The 25,485-nt window shown below is 35.4% G+C and overlaps 1 protein-coding gene across 9 annotated transcripts in view; it reads left to right on the top strand.

Annotated features, from left to right (window-relative positions):
• LOC128218150 (protein polybromo-1-like) overlaps nt 1-25,485 on the top strand; it is a 74,761-nt gene that overhangs the window by 28,679 nt on the left and 20,597 nt on the right. For 8 of the 9 annotated variants that reach the window (XM_052925717.1, XM_052925708.1, XM_052925712.1 and 5 more), the window contains 13 exons: nt 6,237-6,365; nt 8,540-8,632; nt 9,214-9,287; nt 10,770-11,010; nt 11,550-11,624; nt 13,136-13,282; nt 13,713-13,800; nt 14,629-14,880; nt 15,351-15,448; nt 16,013-16,084; nt 19,647-19,820; nt 20,696-20,725; nt 23,453-23,482. In XM_052925717.1, coding sequence (XP_052781677.1) covers nt 6,237-6,365; nt 8,540-8,632; nt 9,214-9,287; nt 10,770-11,010; nt 11,550-11,624; nt 13,136-13,282; nt 13,713-13,800; nt 14,629-14,880; nt 15,351-15,448; nt 16,013-16,084; nt 19,647-19,820; nt 20,696-20,725; nt 23,453-23,482 — 1,503 coding nt within the window. Of the gene's footprint in view, nt 1-6,236; nt 6,366-8,539; nt 8,633-9,213; nt 9,288-10,769; nt 11,011-11,549; nt 11,625-13,135; nt 13,283-13,712; nt 13,801-14,628; nt 14,881-15,350; nt 15,449-16,012; nt 16,085-19,646; nt 19,821-20,695; nt 20,726-22,343; nt 23,426-23,452; nt 23,483-25,485 lie in introns of those variants that run through there. The other variant, XM_052925716.1, reaches the window with a different exon arrangement.

The following is a 25,485-nucleotide window of genomic DNA, read 5'->3' as shown; positions in this document are numbered from 1 at the left end:
ATCGCGAAAATTTGTATCCAAACCAATTCTGTACACGACGTTCGGTAAAATATGTTTTATGGATAAAAAAAACGGTATTTCACCATCGGGCAGTGAATATAAATGAGCAGATACGGTCAGAAGCAAAAAAGAAAATGACGCCCCCCTATAGAAGCGAAATTGGACTTATCACCACCCCCTACAGTAGCAAATTAAGAAAAAGACCTACCCCCTACAGAATTTCTTTATTTTGCCGTCCTGGGGTGGGACATATGTTTAACTGGAATAGCCCTGATGGTATGTTATGTTTATATTCAAAGCATAGATTAGTGGGTAAGATAGGTCTTGTGGTAGGGGTGTTGGCCTCTCACCCGTTGGGTTTTGGGTTTGATCCCCACAAGGGGTACCTTCTCATGGCCTTGCAAAGGGACCCCAAGTACTGGTTTCTAACCATGGAAAAGTCTTAAACATGATTACAAAAGCTGTTAGTTTTTATCACAATCATGTTGAAAGAAATCACTGAGAGTTTGAGGCAATGTACATTCAAACTCTTACTAGGCAGAATTAAGTTTTTGTATTTTGATGTCTTTGGAAGATTTATTGGAAACTTGCCACTCTGGATATTTAAATAAAACATCTCTCTTGAATCCATCTTGCCACTGGTCATATGTTCTGGTCATGTTTTAAAATATGAAAAGAAACATACAGGTATGGGTATCATTTTGAATAAAAACATGAATTTGTCAGATTAGAATTTGAGTTTTCAGTACTGCTCAATTTTAAACGCTTGAAGAGTTGAAGGTTGCTCAACTAAAGCTGTGACATTTATCACAAAAGCAACAACAAAAATGGCAAGGATTTCCAAGTAAATCATTCCCAGTCCATTTTACCTTGACATATGAATGACATCATTTAGTTCTTGCAACTGATCATCCCTTATCCCTTGAAGAGTTCAACTGTTGTGCAACAAAAGTTGTGACATTCACAAAAACAACTACAAAGATTTCCACAAAACCCAGTCCATTCCTCCTACACATGTTAATGACCACCACAAAGGATTTCTGAGATACCTCAAATGAAGAACAGGCATGAATTATTCATCCTTTAGGATGGTTGTCGACTTCTGTCTGATGTCAATCATGTAATCATTTCAATTTAAAAAATCATGAAAGTGATGTAAAAGAATAACAAGCTGAATTTAATGTTTACAAAACAGCCAATAAATTTTCATTATAGCAACTTTATATGCTGTACTTTAGTAACTGGAAGTTATTTCTTAGTGATAGGCTGGAGGTTTTAGCTGAATACAAACTAATTGATACAGTTGTTATACTATATTTAAAAAAAATATGATTGATTTTCAATACTGTTCAGTCATTGTTTAATCTTTAGTTGCATTCATTTATGATCTCTGAGGCATGTGTTTAGTGTTTGGTATATAGAAATATATCACTGCAAAAGGTGCTAATATGGAGGTTGGATAAAACAAGAGTACAATATATATGCCAGAGTCAGTTTGGAGGAGAGGCGTATTGCAGAGCGTCCATTGGCTGGGGCTCTGTTTATAAACTGCAGGTCTGCTGTCTGAATTCACACTTATTGAAATCCTTTCATGTGCAGAAGTCTTGTATAAGAAGATTTCCTGAACATTGAAAAAGCATAAGATTATATACTCGCTGGAGGAATCCTCAAGGATGTCAAATAGAAAGCAGATGAATGTGGGTAAACCAATTGCAATTTGGCATTTGAAGCTGAATGCAGACAATAAAAAACAGCATATTGATGTCATTCCACCGACAATTACAGTTACGTCTGAAGATGATATCCAGAAGAGTGATGAATTGTGGCTTCAAAAGTACAGCAATCCTTGCTGGACCCAGTATCTGAAGAAAGATTCACCGAAAAGGTCCCCAATGAGGAAGGGGAGAGTTGTTTTACCAAGGAGTGAAAATCTAGCCATAACAAACAGTGACACTGCCTGCCCAAAGTCTTCAGCAGATGTTGGAAGAAGGGAAGGAAATAGCCTGACAGTTGGAGGAAATATGTCCCACACTGTGAGCAGCATTAAAGATAGCAAAGCTCATCCAAATGCCAGGCAAATAAGCAACAGTGAATTGGTTAGTAAACAAACAGTAAAAAGTCATTCATTAGATTTCATAAAGGAAGACGAAGAGGATGTGTTTGGAACAGTTGTCTTGTCCAAAGCAGAAAGCTCTTTACAGGGGCTTGATAAATCTCCAGCTGAAGGCAGTTCCTGTGACACAAGTTATGAACATGTACAATGTGGGACCTATTGCCTTGGATTTCAGTACAACTTCACGCCAGGAGACAAATATCTGAAGTTAAAAATCACACAGACAGGCAGTATCCCCAAGGTCCTGGGAAATTACCTTTTTTCAAAGATCTTTGCCAAAGTGAGAGTGGGTATGGGTAAAAGTTCCTCCGCAACACTTGTCAAGTCAAAGAGGGACGGATCTTTGTGTTCAACCACCTTAAAATTTAAAGTGAAAGACAAGGCAGCCATGTGCCAAAAGAATCTTGAGATTGAACTGTTGGTAAAGGATGGCTTTTTGAGGAGGTCATTATTAGCAAGTTGGTTGATTCCACTCCGTAACTGCTCCAACAAAACAAACACAGAATATAGAAAATACACAGATAATTCTTGTAATTGTTTATCTGACTATGTTTTCCTGTAATTGTTTATATACTGTAATAATTGTTTAACAAATAAAAGACTATTACCTCTTCCATTGTTTTTGCTTTATTTTGTTAATGTTTTGTTAAAGCTGTATTTTACAATGATTGTGAGAAAAAATATCACAACAATATATTTATCAGTCTCGTTGCCATCTTGTCAACATCCCTATTAAAGTATAAAAGGTTTGGATGGCTCGGGGGTAGAGTGTCCTCCTCCTCACCAAGATGACCGGGGTTCAACCCCCAGACTAGAAATGTTATTGTGGCTGCTCACAGACACTGGTTTCTGGTTTAATTTACTAAGGAAAGCTCTTGTATGGTTAAAATAAGCTGTTCGCTTTCAATACAATTGCGCTTAAAGCAATAGGTATACGCTCAATATAAGAATTACGATAGACCTAGAAAATCAAATAAATACTTGTTGAGTGTCAGAAATCAAATGACGTTCTGATTTGCAAATTCAAATAAAAGTAGTGTAACCTTTTAACCTATTTGTTTTCAAATATACTGCGTTACAATCCAGGATAATTGTTATAAATTGATAAAAAAAAATACCTCCATTTTTGCGATGGCCATTTAGTCCAAACTAATTAAGAGTTTTGAGTCAGGGTAAAGGAGCAAGAGTCACAGCATCAGAGAAAATGTCTTTTGAAAGACCAGTTGAAACTGTTAGCAGTATTGCGTTAACATTCAAACACAATAAATATACGATCTCTCATGCGTCATCTTGTAACGCACAATTTTATTAAATGAGTTCAGGAAATTTGTTTCATCTGCACTGCCCTTTCTAATCCTTTTTGTGTCGCCTGAAAAGACGACATATAGGGGTTACTTTTGTAGGCGGCGGCGTCGGCAGCGTCGGCGGCGGCGGCGTCCGCGTCCCATTTTCGCTTATCTCCTAAACTATTAGTGGTATCAACTTGAAACTTCATATGTACATAGATCTAATTTAGGGCAAGTGCAGTGCTTAAGAACTGTTACTCTTGCTTCCATATTTTTAGAGTTATTGCCCTTTGTTATTTTTCATGCTTAAATTTTTGTCTGGGGCATATCTTGTAGAATATAAGAGTTATCAACTTGAAACTTCATATGTAGATAAATCTCATGGAGGGCAAGTGCAGTGCACAATAACAGTAACTCTTGCTTTCTTAGTTTTAAAATTTTTGCCCTTTGTTAATTTTCATGTTTAAAGTTTTGTCCGGGGCATATCTTGAAGAATATTAGAGGTATCAACTTGAAACTTCATAGCTAAATAGATCTCATTGAGGGCAAGTGCAGTGCACAATAACAGTAACTCTTGCTTTCTTAGTTTTAAAGTTATTGCCCTTTGTTAATTTTCATGCTTAAAGTTTTGTCCGGGGCATATCTTGAAGAATATAAGAGGTATCAACTTGAAACTTCATAGCTACATATATCTCATTGAGGGCAAGTGCAGTGCACAATAACAGTAACTCTTGCTTTCTTAGTTTTAAAGTTATTGCCCTTTGTTAATTTTCATGCTTAAAGTTTTGTCCGGGGCATATCTTGAAGAATATAAGAGGTATCAACTTCATAGCTAGATAGATCTCATTGAGGGCAAGTGCAGTGCACAAGAACCGTTACTCTTGCTGCCATATTTTTAGAGTTATTGCCCTTTGTTAATTTTCTTGCTTAGGTTTTGTCCGTGGCATATCTCGTAAACTATAGGAGGTTTCAACCTGAAACTTATTCCGTAGGTATATCTGATTGAGGGTTCAAATGCCACCTACACTTGAAGTTAACTGGCAACATCATTGTCTATTAATGAATAAAATGCCAATCTAACAGCTGTAATGTCGACAGTAAATAATTCGTCAGGCGACACATCCGACTCGCGGAGTTCTAGTTAACTTTCATGCATACCCCTGAAAATGTGTACATGAAAGAAATGGCAAATGAAGTTATGTGAATGTTGTTATATGAAGCTTTTCAATTACATGTCACTGGACTTGAACACATTATCTAGCTTATGCCTGATGAGGTTGGCAGTCTAAGGGATGCTCTTTGTGAATGTCTTCATTCCAGTTATCATGTAGGACTGTTTTCCATCAAAGCCTGAAAACAACGTACATCAGAATTATTTTTGCAGGAGCGAGCCTACAGTGTGTATGTTTAGTTATGACATTGTACCTCATATTGTTCCATATATGCTTTTTTGTTTTGATTATGAGTCAAAGCATTATTGTTTTATTTAGAAATTGCCTCAACCTATATAAATGAGGCTGTATTGTCTCCAATACAAACCATGATCATTATGTGATAATGTAACTCACCCAAATTAACGCTGTTGTTATTGCTGAAAAAGGTGTTATTTCTTAGTTTATATGCTAATTAACATGTTACGATGTAGCTGTCTGTCGGTCAGGGAGGCAATAATTTGATTATTAACGAGGCTTGCTGAGAAATCTCCACCTTATTGATTTCTTATCCTTTTCAACTTTCATCTCTTCACTGGGAAATGTGTACACGAAATATCTAATGTACATCTCAGCAAAGAATATTCTTATTCCTATGATAAAGTGTATGAAATATTTTAAGAGGGTCAAGGGAGTCTAGTGGTATAGTTGCTTCCTCTCACGCTAGAGGTCGTAGGTTGGAGCACCATGGAGGTTTATGATTCTCCTAGTCTTTATAGGGGGACATTTGTATACTTGTTTTTATATATCAAAAAAATATTAGCATGATTCATGTCAGCTTATAGATAATGTATGTCTTAAAATCAAACTTATGCAACACCAAATTGATCCATGTTTTTGTTGGATTTACCGGATTATTTTTTTTTAATGTGAAACATTAATTATGATTTTTAAAAAAATCACTCCTTTTTTACCACTGAGTTCAAATGGAAGGCATATCTTTATTTGCTTAAGAACCATATCACTTAGAATTGCATCAAATTACTCATTTTTTAATGTACCTGACAATTTTAAAAAACTGAGTCCATTAAAAAACTGAGTCCATTATAATTCTATTACCTTCAAATGTTTTTTTATAGTTAAGAATATGATCACCTTTGTTTCTCTACTTGTTAATTTACAGGCAAAAAAGATTCACCTTTGCCCGCATCTGTTTTTGAAGATGCACTCTTAATCCCAAATAATATTTATCACAGTTAATGCAATTGTTTAAATATACCAAAAAGGATGAAATAATATGAAAAACAATATTGTTCTTATGAAGGATACGGAGTTTAATTTGAAAGATAGGTGCAGAAAACACAGCATTTCTACCTTATGAGATGATAGTGGATCACAGTAAATCTTTTAGCATTTACCAATCATTTAATATTTTTGTGTTCTAAGATATTTAATAAATGGTAACAATCTTGTTATCAGTAATTTTTATTTTCCATAAATGTGTTATTTAGTATGTACATGTAGTTAAAGGTTTATCACTCAAAATTTATGTTTGTTATACATGTGTTTGTATTAATTTTGAATAAGACTATCACTTTAAAAAGTGCTTTTATTTTGGGCTCTCACTAATCTGTCAAATTCTATATTAAATTACTGTAAACAATATATAATATATGTTTATTTCAGCTTTATGAGGATGCGGTTGAGATGCAGCTTTTTTTCATCAAACAACGCGACGAGATCTGTAAAAATGGGGAAGTTCTTCTGACACCGGCTCTCAGCTACACAGAGAAAAATCTCAATACAGTTGTTGAGGTACTGTATGAAACAGGAGCAAAGTCAGCCTTAACCCTTTAGCACATAGACAAGTGGCCAGATTACACCTCCCAGTCAATAGCCATCTTACTGATAAGCAGTCCTTATCTGCATAGGTACTTTTCAGGATATTTGAAAATGAGCAAATGAATACAGCAATATGACCTTAAAATCAATATTACTCCAAATAATTGTTTCCAAATCTTTTTTATGTGAAAACATTTTTTATAGATAATTAAATTATCTAATAAATGGTTTCAATGATGAAATATTAAATTATTTTATTTCATCTGTGAATGCATTTCAAAGATGGAATTGTAACATTTCTTTGAAATGTCATAATTGCATTAAATCAAAGGGTAATAAAATGCTGGGATCGATCTAAATTTTATTACACCTATCATAAAAAAGACCCATCTGGATTAAAAAGTCGACAATTGATGTTCTTGTGTATAATACACAGAAATGTGGCAGGAATATCCGGTGTCATCCAGCTGAGAGATCCAGTCCAGAGTGTCTGTTTAACTTTATTACCCCCTCATGAAATTCTTTACAAAAAGAAAGCCGATAAATGTTTTCTAAGCAATGTATACAAAGAGCTAAATCATCAAACGCTTGCACTAATTTGTTTACTTGACCTATTTTACGACCGGAACCATGCTGTCCATCGATTAGCTCAGCAGAAAATTTACTCATCATTTTTTCAGCTACTTATTGTTATACACAAACGAAGTTTGAGGGGGTACCGTATTTTCTCGACTATAAGACGGGGAAATTGGGTCCCGATTTTTACCCCCAAAGTAGGGGACCCGTCTTATAAGCGAGTCGATAAAATATTAAAAAAAGATTCAAGTCAAAATCAGTTAAATTTTACATAGGGTATTCGTCTATCCAGTCTATCGTCTGCTGATATAAGTATGGGGCAATTAAGTAAACAACAACACGAAATCTCTTCACCGCGCGTGCTCTGACGTCACACAGTGTACCGTTATATCTGCATTTTTTTCTCATGGCGCGTGTCAGTATAATTCGTTTGACAGATATATCAAATCAATAAATTGGAATCTTAATATGATGTAGGTACCTAACTGTCAATTTGATTAAGCAAACAAATGACAATGCGAATATGAATCCTTATGTTCGTCGCCAATCAAGGGACAATATTGCCTTAAGCATTTTTGCTAAACAAACACCTATTCATGCCTCGGCTTTTCGCAGTTATGTTATTATTTCGCCGAAGAACTTCATTGGTGTCTTCAATAAAAAAATAAACTAAAACAAACATATGTTGTTATTGATTAATTATTACAATTTCGATAAGTAACGACCTGTCTGCAAACTTCTGAATTCATTTTTAATCTTCCTCCAAATAGAGAGCTCACAGTTGACCGCCATTTTCTTTGAGTAAAACAAAAACAGTTACCGCGAAAGTCGATAATTGTCCGTTGAGCTTGAACATTAGGAAGAATTTTAGATTTGCTTAAAAATTGACCCCGTCTTATAAGCGAGTCGAAACAAAAAGCACCAGATTTCATGGGCAGATTTCAAAGTTAGGGGGCCGTCTTATAAGCGAATCGCCTTATAGTCGAGAAAATACGGTATATAGGAGTGAGCTTGTTGGTTGGTCCGTTTGTCTGTCTGTTTGTCGGTTGGTTGGTTGGTCGGTCTGTCGGTTTTCATGGTTTCCAGACGATAACTCATGAAAGGCTAGACAGATTTGAAAAAATTTTGGTACACAGGTGTAACGTCAGAAGATACAGTCACCTGTTGGTAAATTTAAATTCTGGGGCATAAAAATGGGTCCTATACACAGTACAACAGGGTACATTGAAACTAATATAAATTACTTTGGAAACAAATAAAAACAGGTCTAAACCCCTTCAGCCTGTTTTAGCGATGAATCCCTCATACTTAAACAGCTAACTATAAACTATTCAGGATTGATAATTATCAGCTGTTGCACCAACATGCCAAAGAGGGGAAACTGGTTACTTTGTTACTAGAGTGAGGAGGATTTGTTGCTTTATCTTAACAAGATTACAAAAAAAACAAAGAATGTTTTATGGAAGTATGAAAGAAAAGAAAAGGTCTACCACTTTAACAAAAAGAAAAAGAAAATTTAATGCATTGATCATTGTATATATGTTTCTTTTGAATGGCTTGCTATGTTTCAGTCTGAGAAGTATGCTAAAAGTGTAGCTGAGCAGCATGAAGATGCCAATAAACCAGCAGAGCCGGATAACAAGCCTGATGTATCTGAGGCCCAGGTACTGTACTCATTCCATTTGTGCCTTTATTTCATAACACTTTTTGTGATCCTTTACATTTTGTGTGCTGTTTGATCATGTGAGATGTGTATTTTTAGGTTCATACACATATTCCAGTTTCATACCTTTACAATTGGTATCTATCACAGTTTGCTTTTTTTGTACAGTGATTGAAATGAACATAATCCCACAAGGGCTTGCTCAAATTATTGATATTATAAAGTGTTTTGTTAAAATGTTTTAATGCCATGCACAAGTGTAATACTTCCAGCTTGTTCAGCTAAAAGTCTTATTTCGTTTACAAGATTTGGTATGTCACAGTGGCCTAGTTGTGACAATGTGATGATTATGATAATTCCATTTTGAAAAAAGAAAAGCACAGTGATGTTTGCTTTTCCTCAATAACTGTAGAGAATTAACATCGATCTTAGAAAATATGGGTGTCTAGACTGATTGAGGTTACAAACTATTAGAAGCATTATAGTATGTGTGGCAATAATGATCACTCTAGCAAATATATTTGTGAATCCTCTTGTTTCAGCATTTTTATTGTTGATTTATTACGCACCCTTTTACTTTAGGGTGAGGATGAGAACAGTATAAAGTTGAAGGACCAGACATACCAAGTCGGAGACTTTGTCTACATAGAATCCAGGTACACACTGAATGCTTACTTTTAGATCATCGTTGACCATCAAAGAAAAACTGTTCTGGGACTGCCATGGCCTTAGTGTGGTCATGATATGCCTTAATGGCCATAACTTATAAGATAATCACAGAAAACTTAATACATATAAAGTAACAAATGAGAATGCATACATTTATAGCAAGGCCCATATCTCTGGCTCAAACGATAGACAAAAAATACCCCTTGTTCTTTTGAAACATTGGCAGTAACAAAAAAAATTAAGATATTTACAAGAAAGTTTGTTCAAATAATACCAGTGATGATACATACATGAATAACAAAATCAGAAGCTCATGAAATATCACTTTAAAAAGTTGTGTCAAACTAAAACCTCAATCCTTACTCAGAATTGTTCAAGATATTCACAAGAAACTTAGGACACATGTTGCCAGTGACAATATAAACACATGTCATGCATTGTTTAAAAATAGATTTGAAAATTATTTTTACTTTTACTTGAGAAATGTGAATAACTATTAGCTTATAATTGCATTCATAATGTTATATAAGCAGTTGAAAATGGCCAATGCCAAATTAAGCACGGTTGACATTGAAAACCAGGGTAAACTTGTTAGCTTTGAATGTAAATTATGTATGTGTATAAAATGATGTAACAATTATGGAAATTGTTATGGTTTCTATGTCTTTGTATACGTAGAACTTTTTCGAGATCTGGTAGACGTAGAAGGACAAACAAAAAATACACTAAGTATAAAATAGTTATGCTCATTAATTTACTAGGGCAGTTACCTGTTAAATGTTGAACTTTTTGGTAAAAACTATTCGCAGATTATTGTTATTGTTACTTTTGTTTGTCACTCATTCAAAAAGAAATAATCTGATGCCGTGAAGGGATAGTAATATTGGAATTTCCTTTGAGCTAGTCCAGTGGTATAGCCCTATATCTTTTCTTATTTTCTTATAGCAATCAGTGCTATGTTGAAATTTCCTTAATTTTGATTCTACACTATGTGAGCATTTAAATAGTGTTTGTAATCCAATCACATGGATACATATTGATTTATTTTCAATTTGATCGCTGTTATAAGTCATGTATTTTTAAATAAAGTATTTCAGATGTTTTTAAGTTATTATATCAAATGATCTGTGAGATACATAACTTTGGAAAATGACTTAAGTTAGGAAATGACCCAACACTACTTCCAACATAGTTGTGCGCTTAGACTACTGTATTTAACATGAATATGAATAGAGTATTTAACCAACTCAATTTCTGTTGCAATGTATCATGATGAACATAAGGGATCAAACTTCACCTGTAATAATACTTTTACATAATTATTTAAAAAAATATTCCATCATCAATTACCAGTAAGCTTTGCCTAGAAATAATGGATACCCATTGGCAGGGATTGTGTCCCTTTCTCCGATAATACTCAAATAATAGAAGCTGTGGAATCTATTATTACTCTCAATTTACATGCACAGGGACTCAGATGTTGAACCACACATCATGTGTATCGAGAAAATCTACACAGATAACACAAACCAGAAACAAATCTATGGAAACTGGTTCAACCGCCCCAACGAGACGTTTCACCTCGCGACTCGCAAGTTTCTACAGAAGGAGTTGTTGAAGAGTGACGTATACGCCAGTCAGGACCCGAACCAGATAATCGGCAAGTGTTTTGTCATGCCAGTGCGAGAGTACTTCAAATTGAAACCAGAGGTTAGTGGGTGTCCTAAGAAATTTAGAAGTAATATTGCATTATTTTAACCCAATTGTTGGGACATTTTGTGAAGAGGAAATACCGGTTCATGCATTTGCTTTGTATACCACTTAAATTGATTGTTCACCTGATAAGGCAAGCTAGTGGGAAGTTGCATGAGTTAATGTATTGATTTAATCAAGAAAACACACATATATATAGCTTTGCTTCATATTCCAAAAATCATTTATTTTGAAAACAATTATCCTAATGAGTTTAATATCCTGCATATTGCTCTAGATAATTGATAAGAAATGGAAATGGGTATTTGACATATTGTTCATTGGTCCTTAAAAATATTTTTCTTGATGTTCAGTTTCCAGCATGGAATATATGTGAATAAAGAATAATCTTATATGTAATATAAAATTCACAAGTACTACTGTCAACCAACATTTTTGTCAGACACCTTAGTCCTTGTACGTCATAAATACCAATGTTACGTAGTTTGGTCCATTATGAGCAGATATGTCTTCACACTACTCTCGGTCATTTTCAGGGATTCGCCGACAATGACGTTTATGTTTGTGAGTTCCGGTACACAGCTCGGACAAGAAGCTTCAAGAAAATAAAGGTATATACAACTTGTGTCATATGTCAGGCAATTTGGCCAAAAAGTAGGAATCCTTGATTTAGATAGAAAATAGCTGTTCCATTTTGAATATATTGAAGAGCTATAATAATTCAAATTAGTTTTGAAAAAAAAGAAAGTTTTTTGGGTGGGCAATGATTATCATTGGTATAGGAAATGTTTTTGAGGACAGTAACTACAGGGTTCGCACAGATCTGGAAAAGTCATGGAAAACGATTATTGTCTGGAAAAATCATGGAATCTTGATTATTTGGATTTTATCATGGAAAAATCATGGAATATTAAAAAATCGTCATGGAAAGTTGAAAAGTATTTTGGAATAAGTCTGTAAGTGCGTAAAAAATGAATCTGTTAAAATTTAATCTTAAGAATCTAAATTAAAATGACAAATCGTGAAATTACATAATGCTATGAACTATTCTATTCTATATCGAGTGCGAATCTGCTTGGGTATGAAACAAACATTAAAAGTTTACTACTGCACCGGTTACATCAGGTTTTCGAAGCGTAAAAAGCAAGTCCTAGCATAGGAATTTGTCGATACAACTCTCAGTGGAACACAAATGAACAAAACAAGGACTGGTTGAAGCCAGTTAAATCTGATAACCAAAAAAAGTTGTGTGCCATGTGTGACAAACTTATTGATCTGTCAAATATGGGTGAAGGTGCTATTAAATCGCACATGAGGGGTGGAAAACATATTGGAAGTATTTCACTTCATAATAAAACAACAAAAACATGTGCCCCAGTAAAATCTTTCTTCAAACCTTTTGGAACAAATAGTGAGGAAACTGTCCAGTCGGATATGTGTATTCCCCCACCTACTTGTCACAAACATAAAAAAAACTGCACTTATTTTGTTGTAGATTACTTTTGCAAATTAAGCATATGTATACCAGTAAATAGTGTATATCATTGTCCTGATTTTGAGTTTCGTATGTTTGGATGGTATCATGGAAAACTGACCAATATCCTGGAAAAGTCATGGAAAAATCATGGAATTCTGGTACCCAATATCTGTATGAACCCTGAACTACCTGTTGCTACTCTACTATTTGATATCTCTTGTCACTTAGGGAGGGAAACCTTGTGAAGTGATCTTGTTTTGAGTTTGTTCTTCTTCTACCATCCCCTTCAATGATTGATGTTTGCCAAACTCAGGATTTGGTGAAACTAATTGTATTCACAAATGCCTCTACAGATAGAAATTCAATGTGATTCATAATTTAAAAAAAAAACACTCATTAATGCTGACAGACCTTCTAAAACAGTTGGAAGTACTTTGAAATAAATATGATTTTGAAACAATTTCAAAAGGGGACTAAGCCCTTTTAACCTGTTTGGGCATGAAATCCTCACCGGCCAATTTACCAGGAATAATAATTATCTGCTGTTAGAATCCCGGCTTAATGTTTGTTACCTGTACTGCCTTAACAGAATGTCTGACTCTCATATGCAGACATGATCAATCACTGTTTGTTTCCATTGTTCAGATGTGGTCAGTCCCTCGTAATGAAGAAGTTGCCCTCGTGGAACGGGAGATTCCTCTTCAGTCAATACGGGTGGCAAGCGTATTTGCTGACCGTGACAAGGATGAGATAGATGATGGAGATACCAGCGTCATTGAGAAAGAGAGACATGTACGTACTGGTAGCTTTCCTTTTCCTGTTGCTTGTCTGTCATTTGAGTAAAACGTAGAGCTGTAATTGGCAATTAAAAACTTTAATTTTGCTGGTAACTGAAAAACATATTGACATATACAAATAAATCTTGGTACACGTATAGCAAAGCCCATAACTCTGGCTTAATTATTTCATTTTTAATGTCCCTTGCGCAAATAAGAAAAAATCAGAAAAAATAGACAAGCATTGGTATTCATTGATGTGGTCTTCCTATTATAGATATGTTTCCAAATTGTTATAAAAGCTATGGAAGGAATTAATATATATATTTTAAGCCTTGACTGCAAATTGTATGTTTGTATTACAAAATTTTAAGTAAATGATTATAAGAAGACTACATGTACATGTATTTAAAATGTGTTCCTTAGAAGTATTGTGCCACTTACAGGAGGTAATGATGGGCAATGGGACTCCAAATGAAGAAGGCAATACCATGTATGAACAACTGGGAACATATTCTGGCATGTACAAAGTTGGTAAGTGCTCAGAGCTTCTTTACTGAATTCAAGGTCTTTACCTTTACTTATTTATGAGTTTAAAGGCTACTTAGGTGTTGAATCTTACCGGTAGTATCGTTACAAAGCAAAGTCAGTGTTGTCATATAGAGGTCTGAGTAAAATTTGGGTTGGCTGAACTCTTCTAGAAAATGTTACAAACATCCAATTGTAGATTATAACTGTATACGACTATATGCTTAATAGCCTTATGCTTACTTCGCAGTGTCTGTTGAGCTGATCCTTTCTGAGTTGATCTTATGCTACAACAACTGGCCTTTCTACAAGACTTAGGCTGGATTTCCATAAATATTTCTTTATGGACATCCATACTGACTTCTGTCTAAAGACGTGAATACTTTCTACCCATGTTGTTACTAAATACATGTTCTCAATAATGTTCTGATATTTTGTTTGACAAGCCGCATTTTCAATGTCCTAATGATTAAATTGTGTTTTAGATTTAACTTATTTTACAACGATTGTGAAGTTGTATTACCTAATGCTTAGTAGCCCTTGTTGGCACAATGTTGCTGATAATTTATATGTTAATAAATGAACGAAAAGATACATAAAGCTATTGCAGATTCTAAAAAAAAACATTATTTTTTCAACTGATATCCCTATCATGTAATGTCTCAGGGCAAGAAAAGCTTCTTTGTTAATAAATCTTGGGTATAAGTTTTTCATATCCATTCTCTACACTGTCAAATCATACCAAGGGTTTACCTGGCATACGAAATACACATATGTCTGTATTGGAGACCTTAAAAAGGAAAGTATTTAGATAAGAATTGTTTCTCCCTTCAGGTGACTGTGTGTATGTCAAGTCAGACCAGATTGATAAGCCGACCATCTACCGCATTGACAAAATGTGGATGGACCAAACTGGTGATCGCCAGTTTTATGGGCCGCTCTTCATCCGTCCATGCGATATTGAGCACCCACCCACACGCCTCTTCTTCAAGAACGAGATGTTTATTTGTGGGCTTGAAGAGAAAAGAAGAATGGCTGATATTACCGGGCGCTGTGTGGTGCTGGGTGTTAAGGATTATTGTAGTTGTAAGTATACAATCTCATGGTTTATATAGGGTATTTTGTCCCTCTCCCAAAATAATGTATGTTGCCTACCATCAATGTTTATAGTACTTCTTGTTTAAAAATCGACAAATTGTTATTATGCAAGCAGCAACAGTAAATGAGGTAAATCCTGGATTGCCATTGGCCCACAAATAATAGCAAGCGCTAAAGTGGCCTGGAGGTTGGGGGTGCGGAGTGAAAATTGGTAGGTTCAAAATGTAACAGTTTGAAATGTGGGAACAATCCTCTTCTTGTACCTGGTAAAACTTATCATTCTACATTCTCAGAATCATGGAAAAACACTGCAAGGACTGAATTCCAAGGAATGCCCTTTTCAATCTTTGAAAATTATCACCGTACTAAATATAAAATGTGTTAGGCCCTCCTTTTACTAAAAAGAGATCAGTTTTCACAAGCAATGTGGATGCACCTCAACCATGTATCATTTTCAGGTCGGCCGACAGAAATTCCCGAACATGATGTGTACATTTGTGAGTCCAAGTACCATGAGGCGGAGAAAAATGTCCGTAAGCTTGCAAAGGGACTGAAGGTGGGTGCATTGTCTGAGTTACTTCCACCATTTTGGGTAGGGGGTCATGGCCTTTCTGAATGGGAAAAATGTTTCATTTTGACTTCAATTTAATTCTACAACAAATAGCTATAAATAAAACATTTAGAAGTAATAAAAAGGGAAAATGGTTTGTATGTAAAAGGGCACATTCATTTTCTAAAAAACAAAACAAGAACATTTTCATATTTTCTTTCTTAAAAACCCCAATTTGGGAATTTCTGTTTACATTTGGAAAATGTATGTGATTTGGCATTGCAAATGAGGCTTAATTTCTGCCCAGAATGGTCAGCACAAAACACTTGTGACTGTTGGCCTGAAGGTTATGAATGGTCTTGTTTGAATGGTTTTGTTACGATTTAGTCTTTATGAGCCTCTGCTTATTGTACATTTGTTTTGTCATTCTAAATATTATTACCTAAATCTTCTGCATGAGATAAATTTGAAATAATAGTAGAATGCAGTTTTTGAAACAAATTTTTAAATGTTGTGGGATAAAAGGTTATTCGAATTTATGAAAACTCATTGAATTTTTCTTTTCCTCAGAAGCACAGCCTGTCTCCTCGTGTTACAGATGATGAAGTTCTCTTCTTTAGGAAACACATCATACCTGCCAAGGTAAGTACAGAAGTTTATATTTTATGTTTTATAAATTACGGTGTATTAAGCATTAGTGAACTGACGTATCCTATTTTCTGATATATGTATCAATATCTTTGGGAAATTTCCATTCTCAGCCTTGTGCTATTTACATCACATTGGAAAACTGCACCTGTGATTGGCAGTGTGAATAAACACCTTTTCATTTTGGGAAATTTCCATTCTCAGCCTTGTGCTATTTACATCACGGTGGAAAACTACACCTGTGGTTGGCAGTGTGAATAAACACCTTTTCATTTTATTCTCATTTCAAACAGAAATTCAATACCAATTATGCCTAACTTTACTTTTTTAAACATCTGGGATATTGTTGACAAAAAGAAACTTTCGAAATTGAAATATTGAATGATCCATTTGAAAGGGAGTCAATGCGTTTACACCCAGTAGTTGATAGAGTCAGCCACATTTGAATGCATGTGGTTTTGGACAATGCTGAAAAAACTCATGTAAATGCGCTAAAGGGTTAAAGCTATTCACCACAGTGTGTTTTTTAACACTGTCTTGTAGCCTGAGATAAAAAAAAAACACTGATCTGTAACGATCATTCTAAAATTACAGAAAAGTGCATTTGTAAATCTAGATCGAGTTCCTGTATTATCCTGTATATAATATGAATAAAACTGTTTTATCTTTCAATTATTGAGAATCATTGTATTTGTGTGTAGTTGTTTGATCAAACTTTGATCATCGTTTATTCAAAATGCATTTAATACTTTTTCAACAAACTTAAAAGCTTAATGTTATAAATTTTGTCAGGTCGTTCCCACTGTCTCAAACTTTCTCAAACATTCAATTTCAACTTCATACAACTTTTCATGGAGTCTGACTTATTTAGGTGAGATATTTTGAGTACTGACTAGTACAGATAGGTTAAAATGCAATGAAAGGTTTAAAAAGCTCAAAACGCAGTTAAAGGCTGCTAAAAAGCTCAAAACTCAGTGGCTACACTGGGGCATTGCAGCCTGTGATCTCAACAAGAAGCTGCCATAGATCAGCCCAGGTGCAATACTTGGGCCCCCTGGATCCCCAGCGTTAAGTGGCGACAAGACCATTTGGGAGTTTGTGTCGCCTTACTTTGTACCTGCTAATGATATTTGAAACTATGTCAAACGTGTGTCTTCCCTTCATTATCAGCTTGACATGCAGTAAAAGTACAGATGGAGGTCAAAAGCTCTGTGTTTTAAGTATATTATATATCAAGTAAATAGGGAACCAAAAATTTACTTTATTTCTGTAAAGTGCTATGATTAATCGTGGTCCTTGTGAATTTATCTATTGGTGGCAGTCAGCCCAGTGGGCATTGAATCTGACTCTAGATGAGATGGTCCCGGGTCGAAGCTTCATTAAAGCTATGTACTGGTTATCATTCAGCATTACAGTTCTTGTTCACATATACAGATTTTATTAACTGTACTAAGTTCATGGCTATAAAAAACTTATGTTATTTGTTCATCATTGCGACATAAAACAAATTTGACCCATTCCATTTGCTTGATGTGTAGATTTTATTCTAAATATTAGTAGGTTTTATAATTAACCAGGATTGAGGATTAATATAGATTTAAAAGTTAAAGAACAGACAGAACAGAACAGACATTTTATTAAGACTTATACTAACATATACATTATACATCGTCTAATCACATATAATGATTCACTTAAATATGTTAAACAAAATATTCATTAGTTAATATTATTTCACATGGTAGGTAATTTCCCTGGCATAAGAACTTAATGATGCTGACATTGGTACACTACAGTAACCATTAGTAACCATCAGAAATCTTGATATTTTCTGATTCCTTTTCCTAGATTATGTGGCATGAATATCCAGTAATCTAAGAACTTTGTCCCTGTTTTCAAAATGAGCACAAGCCCTTCTCTGGTAAAGTGCCTGCAAAGCTTGTTCTAAATGATCACAAGCCCTTCTCTGGTAAAGTGTCTGCAGAGCTTGCTCTAAATGATCACAAGCCCTTCTCTGGTAAAGTGCCTGCAGAGCTTGTTCTAAATGATCACAAGCCCTTCTCTGGTAAAGTGCCTGCAGAGCTTGCTCTAAGTTAGCACAAACCATTCTCTGTAAAGTGCCTGCAGAGCTTGTTTTTAATGATCACAAGCCCTTCTCTGGTAAAGTGCCTGCAGAGCTTGCTCTAAGTTAGCTCAAACCATTCTCAGTAAAGTGCCTGCAGAGCTTGTTCTAAATTAGCACAAGCCATTCTCTGGAAAATGCCTGCAGAGCTTGTTCTAAATTAGCACAAACCATTCTCGGGTAAAGTGGCTGCAGAGCTTGCTCTAAATTATCACAAACATTATCAGGAAAGTGCCTGCAGAGCTTGCTCTAAATTAATTCAAACCATTATCAGGAAAGAACCTGCAGAGCTTGCTCTAAGTTAGCACAAAGCATTCTCTGTAAAGTGCCTGCAGAGATTGTTCTAAATGTGCACAAACCATTCTCTGGAAAGTGCCTGCAGAGCTTGTTCTAAATAAGCACAAACCTGTCTCTGGAAAGTGCTTGCATCTACCGTAGCTTGCTCTGAATTATCACAAGCCATTCTCTGGAAAATGCCTGCAGAGCTTGTTCTAAATAAGCACAAACCATTCTCTGGTTAGTGCCTGCTGCGCTTGCTCTAAATAAGCACAAACCATTCTCTGGTAAGTGCCTGCTGTGCTTGCTCTAAATTAGCACTAGCCATTCTCTGGTTAGTGCCTGCTGCGCTTGCTCTAAATAAGCACAAACCATTCTCTGGTAAGTGCCTGCTGCGCTTGCTCTAAATTAGCACTAACCATTCTCTGGTTAGTGCCTGATGCGCTTGCTCTAAATTAGCACAAGCCCTTCTCTGATTAGTGCCTGATGCGCTTGCTCTGAATTAGCAAAAGCCCTTCTCTGATTAGTGCCTGCTGAGCTTGCTCTGAATTAGCAAAAGCCCTTCTCTGGTTAGTGCCTGCTGAGCTTGCTCTGAATTAGCAAAAGCCCTTCTCTGGTTAGTGCCTGCTGAGCTTGCTCTAAATTAGCACAAGCCTTTCTCTGGGAAAGTTTCTGCAGTGGTTACTCAAATTATCACAAGGCATTCTTTAGTAAAGTACCTGCTGAGCTTTCTCTAAATGCCAAAAGCCCTCTGGTAAAGTGGCTGCCGTGCTTTGCTGCAAAGTAGCACAATCACTTTCTGGTTAAGTGGCTGCCAAGCTTTGCTGAAAATTAGCACAAGCCCTTTTCTGGTAAAGTGGCTGCCAAGCTTTGCTGAAAATTAGCACAAGCTCTTCTCTGGTTGAGTGGCTGTAAAGCTTTGCTGAAAATTAGCTCAAGCCCTTCTCTGGTTGAGTGGCTGCAAAGCTTTGCTGAAAATTAGCTCAAGCCCTTCTCTGGTTGAGTGGCTGCAGAGGTTGCTGGAAATTAGAATTTTACAAAGCCTGGTGTGTTACAATTTCTGAAGCCAAATAGTAATATAATAAAATTGTTGAATCAAATTTCTTATATTGATGACTGCTTTGATAGCCCCTTGGACCTATTGTCTTTACCCAACAGGAACCATCCCCGTTGCTAGTGAAGGCGAGTGAGGACAGTATGATGTACGATGGGGAGGAGTCACGTGACACATTCTGTACCGATGTAATGCCAGATGTCATCAATACCTCTATGGACAGCTTTTCTCTCTCCTCGCACCAAGAAATCAGCACACCTAAGCCCCCCACTAAAAAGGTGAGCATTGTTTGGTTAATTCAATCATGTAGGTTATCTTTATGTGACACTAAGGTTATGTATCTGAGTCACAAAAATATATATTTGTTAGGTTTTGTTTGTAGTACCTGTAGGTTATGTTTGTTAGACATGTTGGTTATTTTTATTGTACACAGGTTACGTTGTGGTACACATGATTTATGTTTGTAGTACCTGTAGGTTATGTTTGTAGGACACATAGGTAATGTTTATGGGACACATAGGTAATGTTTGTGGGACACATAGGTTATGTTTATGGGACACATAGGTAATGTTTGTGGGACATATAGGTTATGTTTATGTGACACATAGGTTATGTTTGTGGGACACATAGGTTATGTTTGTGGGACACATAGGTTATGTTATGTTTGTGGGACACATGGGTTATGTTTATGGGACACATAGGTTATGTTTGTGGGACACATAGGTTAGGTTATGTTTGTGGGACACATAGGTTATGTTTGTGGGACACATAGGTTATGTTTGTGGGACACATAGGTTAGGTTATGTTTGTGGGACACATAGGTTATGTTTATGGGACACATAGGTTATGTTTGTGGGACACATAGGTTAGGTTATGTTTGTGGGACACATAGGTTATGTTTGTGGGGCACATAGGTTATGTTTGTGGGACACATAGGTTATGTTTGTGGGACACACAGGTTATGTTTGTGGGACACACAGGTTATGTTTGAGTGTTCTCTGAATTAGGGTCTACATATTAATATACTAAATGTAATATAGCTTTTGAAAACTCCTTTTACTAGAATTTTGAATGTCTCAGCTGAAGTCATAAATCATCATGTAAGTTAATTAACTCTGAATTAGTTTCAGTACTATTAATTTATTTTTTTAAGGCTGGAGACACAGACACCCAGAAGAAAAAGGTGACCTCCCTTTACTGTTACATGCATGTCTGCCTATAGGTGGCAGTAGCAGTCAGCAGTGTTGACATTATTTTATAATGGAAGCATGCACAAAATAAGTATACATGGGGTCTGGGACATACTTTGATGTATGAAAATTAAATATATTTAATGATATTAAGTATACATAATCATATTTTTAAACAGTCACCATTCCCTGATCGATACTGTCATCTATAGTTTGACCCGTTATAAACACAGTTTTATCTATGGGTATGTCCATACGTGTTAAAAACAGGGTAGTGTTAGATTTAAGAATTCTGCATAAACAAAGCATTTAAAACTTGGCAATTCTGCCAATTCCTTGCAATACAAAAGATTAATGGAGATTTTTATATCATTACAGATTTGAATTATATCATTACAGATTTGAATTTATTTTATACTTGTGCAAGAAAATGCAATTGTTTACTGTTCCATCTAGCTTGCACTAGGCCAGAAAAATACTGATAATCAAATATGAGTGCAAAAAATAAATAAAAAAGAACATGTGGGTGGGTATTTGGATTAGAATTATTATAAATAAAAATGAATGTGGTATGTTTAAAGAAAGGTAACCTTCCTCTTATTTTCAAACACTTCTTGCAAAAGTAAGTAAATAACAGAGGGACAGGAGTGGTCAGCTATGAGGGTCATTAATGACATCTCTGGCTTTCTAGACAAAGTGCATGGTAGAATTGTATGACATCGTTTTGTTTACTGTGATATTGTTTTGTTTACTATATGATATCATTATGTTTACTATATGACATCATTTTGTTTACGGTATGATGTCATCTTGTTTACTATATGACATCATCTTGTTTACTGTATGATCTCATATTGTTATATGTATGACATCATTTTGTGTTTTGTATGACACCATTTTGTATACTGTTTTTATGGTTTTTCTGCTTCAAATGACCAGGTTGTCACACCATGCTGCCCTTTTGACAGGCATGGAAAAATTGGCTTTGTGATTGGCAGATTCTGCAAGACCTTTTATTTTCAGAGTTTGACCCTGATCTTAAATGTCTTTTAAATCTTAAATATTAAAAAAGAATGACAAAAGACATGTAAAATACAGCAGCGCTGAATGTGTCATTCATTCACTTGTTGATGTTTACAGTACATATAATTAAGGCCATTCTAATTGGTTCAAATGCTTAACTGTCTATGTCTATGTTACTGTCTGTCAAAAAATGCTGTGTCATTGCCAAAAAAATTAATAATAATTTGAGACAACATTAAAGTTAATATTTTTTTATGAATATTTCATGTACAAAATGTCATCAAGGTAAATGTGAATCAAGGTTTGGGGTATGGATGCTTTTTTACCTTTAAGTCAGATACTTTAGTCATTGAATATTTATTTCACTGCAAAACTGATATTATGATTAACAAGGGTGTTCTATTTCTGAAAATATGGAAAATATAAAGATTGTTGTGTTTCTGTTGTGCCCTTTTTAGGAAAAGAAATATTATGCCTTTTATCAATCCTTTATGCTACGTTTACACTATGTCCGTGGGATTTTGGCAATTTTTATCTCCATAAACAAGTTGTGTTAGGTTGTGCTAAGTTTCCTCACGTTTTATTAAGGTAACCGTGACAAGCCGTAGGGGCGAAAAAGTGGTTCGTCCAAGGCGCACTAAGGTCCAGACGCGGTTTACCAGGGATGCATGTACGTTGCGTCCCAGTCTGATACGTTCTGATAGGATCCCTCACGTTGTTCACGTCTTCATCCAGGTCTGATGCGTTTTCCACGTTTTGTCAAGGCCTCCTATGCATCGAATGCGAACACCGCAGAGCTTTGGATTACGTTTGTGTCCACGGTATAGAGAAAATCCCCCAGGCAACAGCAATCACTGTATCAGCATACTTTGACAAGTAAACATAAATTCCCAAGATGAAGAAGATTTTGTGTTTTCACCGCAAATGAAACGTAACGAAACGGCTATCGTCTACCCTAGCTTGCCGTGAATACCGTGACAAAACGAAGCACAACGAGACAAAACTAGAAAGGAACTTCAGATGCCGGGGATTACATATGATTCCCGCCCCCCTACGGATGATTTATAAGTTGTGTAACGGCCTATTACGTACTGTCACGTGTCATTGCGTTTGCCCTGTTTTACTACGACCTACTACGTTTCTCATCCACACCGTGGCTGCTGTGGCAAATTTTTTGACAGTTTAAAATTCTGGCCCGGCATGCACGGCAATAACGGTCTGTCATGTTTGCATATCCCGTTCCCCCGCGCTGTCTCACGTTTATCCCGTTTTCTCAATGGTTGTCTGAAACGGGGCTGCTGTGACCACCGGTAACATAGTGTAAACGTAGCATAAGGAAACATTAACTGTCTGAGATCTTTTTTCTATGATGTGTTAATAGTGCTCCACAAAAAGCCTATTATTTCCAAAATACATGTTGGAATGGTAAAGGATGTTCCTTTTGGTCGCTATACTGGTGAACAGAGCACTGTTTATGGTTCATTTGTTTCGGCAGTGATCATTCGGGTCGTCCGCCTTCCTGATTGAATTACAGCATCTCTAAGTCAAAACAGAGCTCTTTTCTGGTGGGGCACTCAAAAGCAAAATCTATTACCTACACATGTAGGGTAATATTAGTTATAGAAATTTGTAGGCTGATTGATAAGTTTTGTATAGGTTTTAACAGCTGTGTTTAGTTTAAATTTGTTTATTTTAAGGCTGGAGACACAGACACCCAGAAGAAAAAGGTGATCTCCCTTTCCTTTTACATGCATTGCATTTCAGGTGTCCAAAATTTCATGTTCAGTATACAGATGAATTTTGAAATTGAAACATTATATTTTACTGTTTGGCCATTATTGTACCTTTGTTATTTATTCAAAGTTTCTGTTATGCCTGTGACAGAGGCAAAACTGAAAAATGAAGACAACAAGATAGAAGAGTATTATGTTGATCGTGGTCTAAAGAAATACTGTTTAATAATACATGCTTGGAGTGGTAGGGCTTTTGATGTCACCTGCGTAACATGGCAGACTAATAGGGATCATGTGGCCCGTGCATCCTCCGCTCCATCAAACTTTCATGTCCAGTCTCTAACTAAAGCATTTCTTACGGTATTCAGTTTTTACCAAACTTGATCACAATATCTCGCCCAAGTTTGATCAGAAGCCAACAGCAGCCTGATCCACTATACACTAGGATTGTAGCCTTATATTAGTCAAAAATGTACCAAAATCATTTTATCCCCTCTCTTACTTGAGCAGTTCTCTTCATATCTTACCCAAACCCTATTTACAATAAATAGGGGCATAATATATTGATCGATCTCACTTTTCAACATGCTGTTGAGGTCTCTTGATTGTCCAAATTTGACCATATTATTTTTTGCTAGCTATATTATTTGAGCATTTTTTTATCCACTCTACCAAATGTGAAAATGATTATTTGGGTAATATCTCAACTGCTTTTGATGGACTTCGCACTATTTATTCAAGTGTTCTGCAGCCAATTGTATAAAAGTTGGTTAGATTTAACCGCTGGTTAAAGTTGTCCAGCGGTTAACTTTAACCAAGTTGGCCATTTTATCCAAACCGTTTATCCGTTTGTATAAAGGCAGAAAATGCGGCGGCTAAGTTAACCAACTTGGACAACTTTAACCTAACCAAAACTTCATAAAAATACCCACAATGCACTGGTAAACAAGGTTCCGGTCAGTGCGTGTTTACCGCATTTTTCTGTTAACATCATAGACTTGTTTGGCATATACAACGACATTACGAAAAGGTTGTTGAATTTTAATGAAAAAAAATACCCATCAAATCCATTACACATCCAATATCCATTAAGTAGCGTAAACATGTACCTATTACTTTAATATACACCAATATATAGGGCTTATGGTGTACCTTTGAAAATGAAAATGACAAATGAAAATCTAATATATCATGGTACAGTAAACTTAGTACCAATTTAATAAAATCGCACTTACCTATTTCAAGTGCATATTTCCTCTTTATAGAATTTTGTGCATCGGCAGATTTAATGACAAACTTCATTAAATCTGCCCAGCATATTAAAATGGTAAATATTCAACCAAATACCTGAAAAAACTGTCAACAATTTATACGCTCCTTCTGTCAAAAATAGTTTGATAAATATTACACATGCAACATCTCAACGGATAAGCTCATTCCGGAAACAGGGGTATTTAACTTTTAATGTGCACAATATTGTTGATATTGCATCAAATAAAAATGCATGAGCATGCAAACATCATTCATATAATCTTCTTTAATATACCGTAACAAGTTTTAAGTGAATACCAGTTGCCAATAAATTGTATTTGCTAACCCGAAATAAAAAGTGTCACTTTCATTAAAATGCAATGGCTTCGTCCATTTAAGTGTGTGTTTTTTGTAGAAGATGCCATCTACGGAATGTATAGTCAGTTTCAACTTTGTCCTTGAAAAAATCAAATGAGTTTTGTATGGGACCATTCCTTTTGATACTAATTTAATATATTTATCTTGTTTTTTATATGTTGACATTATATGTTATTCAAAGTTGACATTAAAACGTTTAGTTTTATATGTTATTCAAATTAGTATTATTATTCAAATTTAAACTCATTTATATTATAAGTGACTTTTGGTATCAGTATCAGTACAGAGAAATTATTAGTTTACAATTTAACCCTCTCAGCATAATACAATGTATTATTAATAACTTATTCTATATATGGCCTTAGATA

Source organism: Mya arenaria, chromosome 14 (genome assembly GCF_026914265.1).
Source record: "Mya arenaria isolate MELC-2E11 chromosome 14, ASM2691426v1".
NCBI lineage: Eukaryota > Metazoa > Mollusca > Bivalvia > Myida > Myidae > Mya > Mya arenaria.
This window is presented reverse-complemented; position numbering and strand designations above follow the sequence as displayed.